The following is a 13,062-nucleotide window of genomic DNA, read 5'->3' as shown; positions in this document are numbered from 1 at the left end:
TTAAATGGTGTAAACTGCTTCATGAACGTGTGACAATTGGCATTCTTGCTGGAATCAGTCTTTCGTCTTTAACCAGAACTCCAGTGGTTACTGACCAGTTAAGGATTTTCAAGTGTGTTCAGTCAGTTCAAGATCTCAGTGAATTGGTGGAAACAAGGAAACTAGTCCTTAGGTTTGCCCCAAACTTAAAGCACCAAAATGTAACTTCCTGGAGTAAGAGAGTTGATTGTTGAGTCTCATAACCAGATCTTCAAGTACTGATGCTGTGGGTCTCAGTATTTTACCCACAGGCATTAAGCTTAACATTTTTACCCAACTCGTATGTTATATTAAACAGAGTGCTTTAGAGGGGGCTAGGCTAGCTGTTTCCCCTGATTCCAGTTATATATTTAAGACCAAATCCTCATTTGTAGTTAAGTAGTTAAGTTAATTAAGGTGTGCAGTTACTTTGTTACACTATCTTTTCACCCTAACATTTCTGCGAACAGCCTATGACATGTCCTGGGACAATTCACCCACAGATTTTACTTCAATTTTGAGAGAACTCCATGAAAAGCAAAGACACGTGCACACTGGAAAAGAAGTTGTTAGTGACGTTATCAGGAGTATTACTTCAGGAGTACTTTATTTAAAGAGGTGATCGTGAACCTTCATACTCATCATGATATACAGCTGAGCACACATATATCTTGGGCTGCTTAATTTACATCCGGTGACAAATGGTATTGCATGCATTTTAATCATTTGGACAGAGGAAAATATTTTTGATAGAGTTGTCATGGCAATAACATATTTGTTGTGCTTTGTGCCCTGATGCTATCCAAGGATACTGCACCTACTTGTGTAATATATTAGGGCTTTGTTACAGATACCAACAGAGCCTGCGGATCCCATGTGTATTCTTATTATAGACCCGTCTTGTTAGGACAAACTCTCCAACACACACACATACACACAAACACGCAAGAGCTGTTCATCAGACCTAGTTATCGACATAGAGAGATCTCTCCTTAAATGGTAGACCGCCTGGGGCCCTGTCTCTGTTTCCACTGCTGGAACTAAATGGAGTCCAGGTCTGGGAATAGCCTTTTAAAGTGGAGTAGAGAGAGGGAGGAATGACAGATACAGGCAGAGCAAAGGAAGGTGAGAGGAAGAAAGATGAGGGAAGTCTCGTTGATGCCCTGGAGACCATGATTCTGAGAGACCCTGAGAGAAAGACACTGCAATTGGAAGAAAGCAATTTCCTGTCAGTAGAAGTTGTTTGTCATCTCTTACTGATGCACCACTGTGTTTGCTGTTGATCAAGAGAGGTCTGAAATAGCGTGATTTCAGTCTCCCAATTGAAACAAGTTGATGTGCACACAATGAACCACAGTGGATCTGTGATTAAGTCAGAAAATACTTACTAACATCACTAACATCTGGTCTTTTTTCTCTCTTTCCAGCCTGAAAATCTACAGAAAACATGGCTGCGGGAGTTTTACCAGGTAAGCCATACAATATCCAAACTCAAATACATGATGTCAAGTTTTATCTTACTGTTGGGGTCAGACACAAACCCAGCACGTTCATTATATGATTACTGGTTATCACTTTTGACATGTCATAAGTTGTCTAAATATGAATAATTTAAAACATATGTAATTAATTGGAACATATTTTTAGCATCTCCTCACCCTTTCCCAGCTGCAGTAGTAGTACAGTGGATGTGCTGCTATCACAGTAGTCCTTTTATGTGCTTTCTATAGCTTCTAGTGTTGTCATGGGACTGTGACCACAAACCTTGAGGCTAGGCCACGTGATTTTCTTTTTCAGTTGAAGCACTGTCGATTAGGTCAAGGGAAGGCATGTGTTTCCTATAGCTACAGTGTCTATTTCTTTTTTACAAAGGAAACATCTAAATCTGACTCTGCCTTGAATTGAATTGAATTGAATTGAATTTCTTTATTGTCATTGTAACAAGTACAACAAAATTAAGTACAGTAATTTCAGTGCAAAGAGAGTTTGATAAATAGTAAAAAAAAAAAGTAGAAACAACACATAAAAAACAATGTAATACATAAAAACCTTTTCATATTCAACTAATCTTTTTACAGTATTTACAGAAAAAGAGTCCAGCAGGCTGATGTTGGAATAAGCTACTGTGATCTGTTCACCCCATTCTCACCCCTCTAAACAGTGTTTTTTTTTTTCAGAAAGTAACAGCTCAAGCTCCGTCATGTTTCAAATCTTACCTTTTCATCTACATAGGAACCCCTGTCTAACCACAACTCTTTCCACTGTGCTAAGGGAAGTGAGGCAGCTAGAACTTGTAACTGCTGAAAGTGACAGAGAGAAAAGAGAGGGAGCGACACACAGATAGTTTTGCTATGATAACCAAAAGGTGAATTGAAGAATTAAATTCATCATTAAATTCATCATTCAACATTTTAAACAGTTAAAGGTAGAATATGTAAGGATTGTCCACCTGTTGAATTCATACTCCTGACAGCTAGGGGTAGCAAATCACCAGAGTAATGCTGAACTGCTGCTAACTGTATTCTGTTTAAACATCCAGGACTGTGGCAACTGTTAGCTATGTTAACAGTGTTAACTTTAGTAAATTGAATGGTACAATATCTAATTAGAAAATAAAAAAAAAGTTAAATACCACTGTATAGATGTTGTTAGCTGTTCATTACTCTCTGAATTTATGCGTTAAATACTTTTTGTGATGATTTGAATCATTGAGCAATATACACAGTTCTGACCTTGCAGGACTATGTGTTGCTGTGAGCTTTAGAAGCAGTGGGGAAAAAAGCAAAAGTTAAAGCTAGCTTAACACAACACTTAGTATGGGGGAGATGCCGATGACTCAGCAGGTGTTAAATTCATGAACAGAAGATAACTCATAATAGGAACCAGTGATAACATCAGCAAAGTTAGCCATATAGCTCAACTGAGAGAAAACTAATTAGACTCACCTAGCTTGCTTAAGATACCAAGTTCCAAGTGCATAAACAGCATGATTATCCTCCCTCATGGTGAATTAAGGGGAATATATCTTGAATTGTTAAGTTAATCAAGACTCTAGACTTGCATTGTGCTCTGCAAATGCCATGTGCACTTGGTGAAAAAGCACAAGAGTTTTCGGCAAGGCTACAGGACTTGCCTGTAACCTTGGCAAATGGCGATAAATTTACTGACACCATCTTTTCCATGAATGTATCCTTTTTGAAAAAGGGAAACTTACACACAGCAGCCGCAGTTTTATGAGTTTATATTTTCTCACATAGAAATTAATACTAATCCAAATATTAGTCCACCAATGCCACTTCGCCAGTATCAAACCCTCCACACATAAGTTGTTGTTGATGTCAAAAGTGGCAGCACTTGATGAATAACAGACGGTATGACACAGAGGGAAGGTCGGAAAGAAATTCAGAAAAAAAGAACATAATGAAAGACACCCGAGGAGAAACACACTGACAGAGAAGGAGAAGAGGAGACGGAGAATAAGATTATCTTTATCTCCAAATTCATCAGGAAGGATGGCCGGAATTCAGCAATTCTTATAGCGTTACTCAACACTGCTGTCAGGCTAAATAGCCTGCTATTGATTTGTGTGTCAGTGATAGTAGCATTAGAGCCATGAATGTCTGTAGCCAGATGATGTACTGTAGTGCCAGTGTTTCTGCTATACAGCAAGACAGGCCAAACAGAAGTAGGATCCTACCTGGGTAACGTCCAGGTAGACAGACAGACACACACACACACACAGTCGCCTAAACTAAGCTGACTACAACACAACTACAACAGAGAGACGGTTGGAGAGAAATACATGTCCAAGTGAAGAGGGTGATGTGAGGTTAAGGGTTAAGGAGACACATTTTCACTCTCAGGATCAGGAAGTGGTTTGACTGACGGTGGTTTTCTAGTTGTGAACAAGCATCCTGGAATAACTGCACACGATACAAACAACTGTACAGTGTAGTTGGGACTTTTCTTAGGGTCCATCTACTGTATATTATAGTGGCAGTGGCTGTGAGGTAAGGACACAGTGTCACTGAGGATTTCTACTTAAAGATGTTGTTTTTCTGTACTTTATCTATAATGTAATAGATTTTGAGGAGATGTGTTTCTGTGGGCAAACACATTATTTCAAGTGTTCTGAATGTAAGTTTAGGAGCCTATCAATGCAAAAATGTGTACTAATTCTGGTGAACTTGGTCCGAGTCCTCAGAAGTCACCTCCTGTCTAAGCTTTTTTGTCTTCCCGTTGGCTCTTAATGCCTTCATTTGGCAATATATCACACACGAAAAATAAAAAGATAATTTGCTTCTTCCCATTAAACAGCACCCTGTTCTTTTCCCTGTCTGCCACTGGTGTCAGCAGTGCAACAGTGGTTGGAAAGAAGCTGGAAAAAGTGGTTAGTTGAGACCTGTATGTAAACCAAGTCAATAAACGACACCTCAAACACTGTAGAGAAAAACACACAATCTTATTTACTATTCCCAGGAAGTTCTGGTACATTGGTTGTGATGGAATATATTCCAGACTCACCCTGAACACACACATAAATACACACAGCCCAACTGTCATCATTCTGTTTAGCCTCAAGCATTTATAAGAATATGGTTTGTCACATTCTCAAATATTTTTGCAAGGCCATGAAAAGGTATACCTCTAACTCTGAACCCACAGCATTTAAGATCTCCATGTTATTTTAGCGCATCTGCAGTCGACTGCTCGGTCTGTAATGGATCGTTTAACGTGGGAGTCACAGATTGCCTCATATAATCTAATAACACATCACACAGATTAAATGTGATGCTGCATTGATAACTAAGTGAATGTGAATATTGAATGCATGATTAGATTTCCTGGTAATTTCCAGACCAATATGTGCAGTGCAAAATTAGCTCATATTTTCTATACACTTAGTTAAAAAAAAAAGAAAAACCTAGAAGTCTTAAATCCAGTAATATTTTGTTACTTTAAAGTGTACATAGATTAAGTCTAGCTTGAAGTCAATGCTTCATGATGTTCAACATATTTAAGCACCCATTGAGCTGCTAAGTTTGTATTCCACTAGGAAAATGAAAGCTAGCAATGGAGACTAACTAGCTGTCATTAGAATGTGGAAGATAGGTAGCCTAGCCATCTTTAGCACCCATTAAACGAGGTGAGCCATTGTCAGATTCTGATTCGGTATTGAATTTGTCCCACATAGGAGTAAATAAGTGGTCTAGCTAATGTTAGTTGTCTTTCGGTTATAGTCCCGATGTGATGAATGAACAGATTTTTAACAATTACAGTTACTGGTGGTCCTGTACCCACAGTAATCCATGCATTACTCTGTGATTGAAATCATGACACAGAGTAGCTAACATAAAGCCATGGAGGAAATGGGGAATGATTCACAGAGAGTATAGAACAATGCCTTACTACTTAAGCACTCCAAGTGGTTAACTGCTGGTGTGGCCATTGAAATTCGAAGTGATGTTATGGACTATTATCAGAAGAGGCTTTCACAGATATTGCCCCAATGGAAGTTCCAGCAGAGAAGTGGGAAACAGATATATGTATGTGACAGCTCAATAGCTGTGCATTAAGGAACTATGATTTGCTTGATAGCATTCACTTTTCCTGTGTTGTTCCATATCTTGTCTGAGGCTTTGTACAGACTGCAGGCAAATCAGATCTGAAAGTTTGAGTGTCCGCACTATTTACTTGTAAGTGATCAGATTTAATTGTTTTGTATCCAGACAACATGAACACATCTGCATGAGTTGTTGTGGTAACAACATAAGCATCAGTCACTGCATCCGCTGGTGACGCAGCTTCCCATCACTGAAGCTTGACAAATGGAGATCCACCATCTTGGTCTTTAAACAATCCTGCTTTCAAGTCTTGGAGCGGTCAAGTTATTTCAGCTTGACCCTCCATGGACTTGATGTTGTTGTCATCCGTTGTGCTGCGAGTAACACAAAGGACACTTTGAAATCTGATTTCAGTTGCATTTCAACCAGCTTCAGAATGTGGTTTTGGTGATGATTTTTAAAACATTTTATTACATGTGGGTTTTGTCTCTTTCTAAAGTCTTCCTAAAATCAATTTCAATAGAATCTGGATATGTCAAAAATAGATTTGGGCTCTCAGTCTGAACATAGCTCCATAGTGTTTTGTACAATAGATGGAGGAATGTGGAACATTTCTGTCTGAAACTGTTGTGGCCAGAATGGTTCAACTGAATTGGACTGGGCAGTCTCTCTATAATCAAATACAAATGCAGTTTTCAGCCAATAGCAGCAGGCCGTACTGTTGTGCAAATGTCACGGAATTATGTGCAAGAAAACTCCAGCTCTAATACAGAAGCTGTCAGTGTTGATATCTTTACTAAACTGCTGGTATTTAAAGATAATGATAGAACACAGTGGACAGGACCCATATGTGGAACAGGATTGGTTAGAATAAAAAAAAATCTTAATTGCCTCAGGCTTATTCTCACCAATACCAAGCTATGAAAATATGCCTGAACTGTCTTTGATACTGATGTCTGAAACTTTCAATTTCCAGTTTTAGTATTTTTTTTTAGAATTGCTTTCATATCGACTAATCTGAATCTATTAAAAGAGCCCTTTTACACTAGGAATTTAACCTTATTTGTGACTGTACAAATTACCATCTCCTCCACAAGTCCCTGAATCTTTGTCAGCCTTGCTTTACTCCTCTTGGTATTTATTACTGTCAGTTGCGTGTCATGACATGTTGATTGCCAGGTGATTCCAACCTGTGTGTTCTGTTTAACACTGAAGTTATTGGATATAAAGAGCACTGAGCATGGCCCTGTGTGTGTGTGCGCACGTGTGTGTGTGTGTGTGAGAAAGAGAGAGAGAATGTGGAGAAACATGTCCCGGTCACGACTGTTGAGGAATTCTGTTTGCATTGTGCAGCTTGCACTTTTAGAGGAAGGTATCTTACTGTATGCGTGCATGCGTGCGTGTGTGTGTGTGTGTGTGTGTGTGTGTGTGTGTGTGTGTGTGTGTGTGTGTGTGTGTGTGTGTAGTGAGTGAGAGAGGGAAGAAAAGCATGCACAGATAGAGAGACAGAGTGTGTGACTGTGTGAGAGAGAGGTGTGCCCCTGTGTGAACCAGGCAGGCCTGTAGCCTCATGCCAGCTCCGTGCCGCTGCCGGCTGACGTCATGGAAAGAAGCATCAGACTCTGAACTCGCTGCGGCTGGGAACAACCAGTAGTGATGGCTACAGTTCACTACAATCAGCCATGCTATGCTAGCTCATCGCGACCCCCCTCTGCACACACAATACTGTGTCTTCTGCTCACCTGCTGTTAGGTCAAGAAATCTTCAAACTGCTATACGTCTCTTACTGGAAAAATAAACAACATATTGTCATGACCTCTGCTTTGACTTGGCAAGGATCCAAAAGCCGTTTCACATAGGAAAAGTTCACTCTCACACCCTATAGATCGAATCACTTTAATCATATAGTCACATCTTGTATTCAGGAAACATTTAAGAATACTTGAAACGGGTGTGACTAGCGCCCCCAAAACTGCCTTGTGCTTCTCTGAAGCAACTGTATGTGTTCTAGCATCGGTCAATTTTTTACGCTTCAGAACTAGTCCTGGAAAAGAAACAATGAAAAGCTGTTCAACTGGCTTTTATAGATGTGGGACTCCAGCAAAGGGCATTGTTTAAGAATGCCTGTTGGTACCTGCGCTCTTTCTACATATCTTTATATATGTGTATCTATGTTTTGTATCTGTTTTATCTCGTTTCCTTCAGCTACTCGGCACAGTGAATGACACAGCAGATCAAGTCTGCAGCTCGAGGGAGTTCCTCAAGGAAATGAAATTGTTTAATCATATGACACACCTTGGTGGCAGTTCATTGACAAGTATGCACCAGCTACTGCCAGCCTTGCCACAGTCCTCAGTCTTTCTCCTCTCCTTACTCCATGTAGCTTTCTTACTCTTTGACTCATTTTGCAGCCTGTTCTCGTTCCCAGCACATCCAATACAGCGGCTTGGTCAGTGGCCTTATGCCTAGATGATAAGTTTGACACTGTAGGGTACCCTTTTAGGCTCTCTTCTTGAAGCGCCCTCGAAACGTTTTATTGTTGACTATCATGTATTATTGCTTAATTGATTGTGCAGCCCTGGAGGGGTAGGTAGAGCATCACAGTTTAAAGCTCAAGGTCTCTGACCAAGCTGCCATATTTGATGAGAATGGGATTGAGGATGAGGGTTTTCTGACATGCTTTCTTCTTCTTCTGTATATTTGGAGCAGTTAAGACAAACTGTAACCGTAACTTGGTTCAGTTTATATAGGCAGGTGAGAACAACCTATATTCCAGTAACTATATGATAAGATGTCTGCGACTGTAGGTCTCTTTTCCGGGAGACGGTGGTGCATTTCTTCAAGTAAAAATGTAGCCTTAATGATTTACAGGAACCTGCCCCTGAGTGTAGGGTTTTAGGTGCGTAAAGAAGCAGATATCAACATCTGGTGGTTGGCTCTTACTCATACATGCAAAGGCTGCTAAAACAGAATGAATCAAAGTTCGTGGTATTACTCATTGATCTTTATCTTCATATAACTGGTATGAATATTAGAGACGGAAAATTACAGGAAAGAGTGCAGACATCTATCAGGCTTAGTTAGAGTGAAAGGGACAGTTATTTATGACTTGCTACAAAAATATTTCAGACTCCGACTTGGGTTTCGTCCTTGGCTAAATTGTATTGGACCGTATGAGACGACATTTAGCTGAAAAGCACAACTCTGTTGTTTGTAAGGCTTGTGATATATGCATTGGCTTTTTCCAATCTTTGCCTCTCATTTCCTTGCCTCATGAGAGTGAATCAAATCCTGTATCAGGGCTCTCACCCTGTCTCAGGATATCCCTCTCATTTACACATAAGCAAAGCAGGGTCATTTGCCTGCTCCACATGTGCAAGACTGGGTTCAGTGGGAATCCGGCTGTGCTGCTGGTGTAGTATATACAGTGTTTTGCATTACACCACACAGAATTGAACAATCCCACAGCCAATTTGCATTGGAAACTTCCCTGGACCGTCACAGGCCAGTGGTTGTGTCTCATCCCCACATCCAGTCTTGTGATTTGGAAATTGCAAAGAGTTGAAGGTCATCAGATAGTTCACTGATTTGATATTTATTTTGAAGTACCTGATCTCTAATTATGTCATGGGTCATTGGCTCGCTGTTGAAACCCCAGGCCTGCCTGAAATAGAGATGTAATTGAATTAAACAACCCTTTTGATGTATTGTTATATCTCTTAATACATTTTCACTTGATAAAATCTAGATATATTTACAGAATCTTTTCACTGAGTGCACCATGTTGGACAATGAAAAGCAAAGAATCCTTGCTGACGTCAGTTCACAAACTCCAAATTCCTTTGATTATTTTCCACCTCTAAATAGGAACCATGAAATAGAACTCATGCTCTCCTGATTAGGCTTCGTCAAAGGCCCCCTCTGTCTTTTAGAGCATATCTGGTGCACAGTGCAGCTTTTGACCTAGTTTATAAAGATGAAGCAAACGGTAAAAAGACCAACTTATATTCGTCATTATGAATATGGACTACAAGTTGTCAGGACTTAAAAAATATCAATTATCAGTGTAAAAACTTTAGTTGAGCCCTGAAACCAAGATAACTTCTTGTTTAAACTAAAGTATGTGCACCTGGGTAAATCTTAACCCTTAGCTGGGGTTCATTACAAAGTGAGACGTCTCCATTAGTATGAGTTATATATATGTGGGAGACTTGAATAAATGTCTAGATGATCATTCACTTTACAAATCAATCAAATCAAGTGTCTTAGAGGCATGGTTAGCTTATTAGCATACCTCCCCAATTTTACACACAAATATGCAAAACAGTCATTTTGGACCCCGCAAAATGTTTTAGATTATTAATTCACAATGATTATAATGTTATTAAGAGAAAGAGATACTCTGATGCTGCAACTTTCTACAAGCTCGGTGAATTATTATTATTATTTTTTGTCGTCATAAAAAATGTTATCAGTATGACCTTTAAAGTCAGTGCACTCAACTCTCTTCAGTGCTTCCACTTCAAAAGGAAATTCGACTATTTTTATAACTTACACGTCAGCGTGTGTTGAACTGACAATTCAACTCAACATCTTTCACTGTTTATACACAGCTTACCTGAGCAAATACTGTTTAAATGTTTCAGCTTCACTATATTAACAGCAACATACATTTTCTTCAGAAGTGAATCCCAACTTTAGCAACATTATGATCAAGGATTATGTGTCTTTTAAAACATGTCTCCATGAACAATAGTGTCTTGCTGAATGTTATTCTTTTACATTCAAAGCTTCCACTGACGTTTTAAAATGAAGCTTTTAATGTCTGTCATGGTATGTGATGTCATCACCCTAAAAAAAGTCAAAAATACTCAAACAAAATCATCATATTAAATGGAAACCAAAGTGCATGCTGATACCTAAGATACATTACATGTTTTTTGTTACAACTTAATTGACAACTCACACATTCTTCTTTCTCTAAGCCTGGCGCCTGCATTGACCGCAAAGCAACAGCCACTGAGTGACATCTCAGGAGACAATTTATCAGATTACATGCAGCTTCCTCTGGAGCCACAAAACTTTGTTTTTTTTTTCACATATGCAGTAATACCTGGAAAGAATTGTACATTTGGAAGAAAAACGACTTTGAAAGACCAGTACGTACTCAAACAGGCCTCCTACTCCCCCAGGATACTTACATACACAGTTTGACAAATAAGTAAATGAGACAAACGGGAACCCTACTTGGAGTTCAAATGTTGTGGAGGGAGAGAGACAGAGAGAGAGACAGAGAGAGAGACAGAGAGAGAGACAGAGAGAGAGAGATCGACAGAGGGAGACAGAGAGAGGAAGAGAGAGAGGGCGAGATCGAGAGAGTGAGACAGTCAGAGGGAGACATAGAGAGAGAGAGAAAGAGAGAGAGAACACACCTCCATATCAAACAGATGAGAGTCTGACATCCTTGTGAGGTTGAGAAATGGTCCCATATGGCAGCGCTCTGTTAGTCATGTCAGTCACGGCCGCACAGGCTTTTCTCATCACTGACACAGCAGCTGTCCCTGTCTGAGGGCTGTTTAGAGAGGCCACTACTGTTGTTGCCCATCATAAAACCCTCTTTTATAGATACAGTATTTGGCATGTCAACATTTCAACTCAAATGTCAACAGAATTTCTTGTTAACAGCAGTTGATGTAATTGGATAGTGGTTACACGTTTGCTCTTTGCCAAAGTAAAGTAAGGCCACTCTTTGATACTGTTTGGTTTTGTCAGACGGCACTAGTGATCCTGGTAATGAAATTACTACCTAGATACTATCTGTTTGCCAAGTTCAAGCTGAATTTACAGCCTGGAAAGACAAATAGAATGCAGTCGATTAATATGAGCACGCCTGACATTAGTGGCAAGCTCCTTGAGAGTGTGACCTTTTCCATCGTGAGTTGATGGGTCCACTAATCTTTCCAAGTTTGAGCCGCTGTAGGACTCTGCTTTGGGTCATCGGGCTAAGTGACAAGCCATAGGTTGATGGAAAATCCATAGTGTTATTGCCATACATTACTTTTATTTGATTGGGCCAGCAGTGAGCATAATGTAATGCTGAGGTGGGGTGCTGGTGAAGTAGCGGCGCTCCGCTCGGTGCTCCTCCAACCCCCCTACAACACCCAGTGACGCTGATGCATGTGCTCTGCCTGCCATCCACACGCCTGACCCTGTGAGTGCTTGTGAGTGCTCTAAATCACTCTGTGGTATTGATTCTCCATTAGAGGTCAGCCAGTCTGAACACTTCTGACAGGCTGCTCACAAACACCTCACTATGTGTAAGAGGGAATGTTAAAGGGAAGCAACATGAGGTCACGTGACTCTGGATGGGAGAACTAGCAGGAAGCAAGTCTTTTTACCTTGAAGCACCAATGTGTGCTCATGGTGGTATTCTCTAGGAGCCTCACGATTCTATGCTGATGGAAAGGGCTATGACGTAATTATGAGATGATTATCGATGCGACACATGAAAATGTTTGATTTACGTATATGATCTTTTTTAAGGTGCCATACTCAAGAATTTTAGAATTTTTAATGACAGCTACAGTTAGCAGCAGCTCTCCTAATCTGCTGCCACTTATTTGTTTGGAGTAACACGTGCCCAGTTCCTACACATCACATTTTTACACCGGGGTGACTTCTCGCTACTTCTTTTTTTATAGGACAGCTGAGGGATATGACAGGAAACAGGTTGAGAGAGAGAGAGGGAATGACACGCAGCAAAGGGCCCCAGGCCGGGACACCATCCCCGGACGGCTGCAGTGAGGACAAAGCCTCTGCACATGGGGCAGCTGCTCTACCCACTGAGCTAAACGGCACCCCAAATTCTTGCTACTTTTAAAACATGATGAATTTGTAATGATCCAGATGAATTGACTTCAGTTATCTATGCTCATGCTCTGTCATCTTCCACAAAACTCAAGAGGAAGGCTAGCGTAAAATGTCAACACAATGCACGTTTATGTTACAAATTCAAAATCTATTCAAGTAATCTATCGTTCTATTATTTGCAATTCTGAATTGATTCTTTGATTCCTGAACGATTTTATATAAGTATCACTTAGTCCCTCGGTTCAATGCTAGCACATAATGAGAATTGCCATTATTGTGCTGAGTAAATTTAGAATTGAGACCACAAGGCTATCTTTACTGATGATTTCAATTCAACTCCACATGCTCAGCTCAAAACAACATGTGTTACTGTATGAGTTTTTTCCCGTGGTCCAATAGTGTTTAAAAAAAAAAAAAAGAACTGCAGTCAATTCAACATTGAATCCCAATACTAAAAGGTCCAGTATTCAGGAGTTGTTGGGGCCAATATAATATTGGCAGAAATAATAGCTACAAATAAATAAATACACAAATAATATTCATTTTTATGCCATGTTGCTACAGTAGCCCAGAGGAGACAAACCAAACGCTGGTTAAAAAGTGGGCCTTT

At 40.0% G+C, this 13,062-nt stretch overlaps 1 protein-coding gene across 3 annotated transcripts in view; it reads left to right on the top strand.

The window, feature by feature from the left end:
• LOC119033931 (inositol polyphosphate-5-phosphatase A) overlaps positions 1-13,062 on the top strand; it is a 145,606-nt gene that overhangs the window by 36,777 nt on the left and 95,767 nt on the right. For all 3 annotated transcript variants that reach the window (XM_037124548.1, XM_037124549.1, XM_037124550.1), the window contains exon 2: positions 1,446-1,487. In XM_037124548.1, coding sequence (XP_036980443.1) covers positions 1,446-1,487 — 42 coding nt within the window. The remainder of the gene's footprint in view (positions 1-1,445; positions 1,488-13,062) is intronic.

Source organism: Acanthopagrus latus, chromosome 15 (assembly GCF_904848185.1).
Source record: "Acanthopagrus latus isolate v.2019 chromosome 15, fAcaLat1.1, whole genome shotgun sequence".
NCBI classification, from domain to species: Eukaryota; Metazoa; Chordata; class Actinopteri; order Spariformes; family Sparidae; genus Acanthopagrus; species Acanthopagrus latus.
The sequence above is the reverse complement of the archived record's forward strand: the minus strand, read 5'-3'. Positions and strand labels throughout refer to the sequence as shown.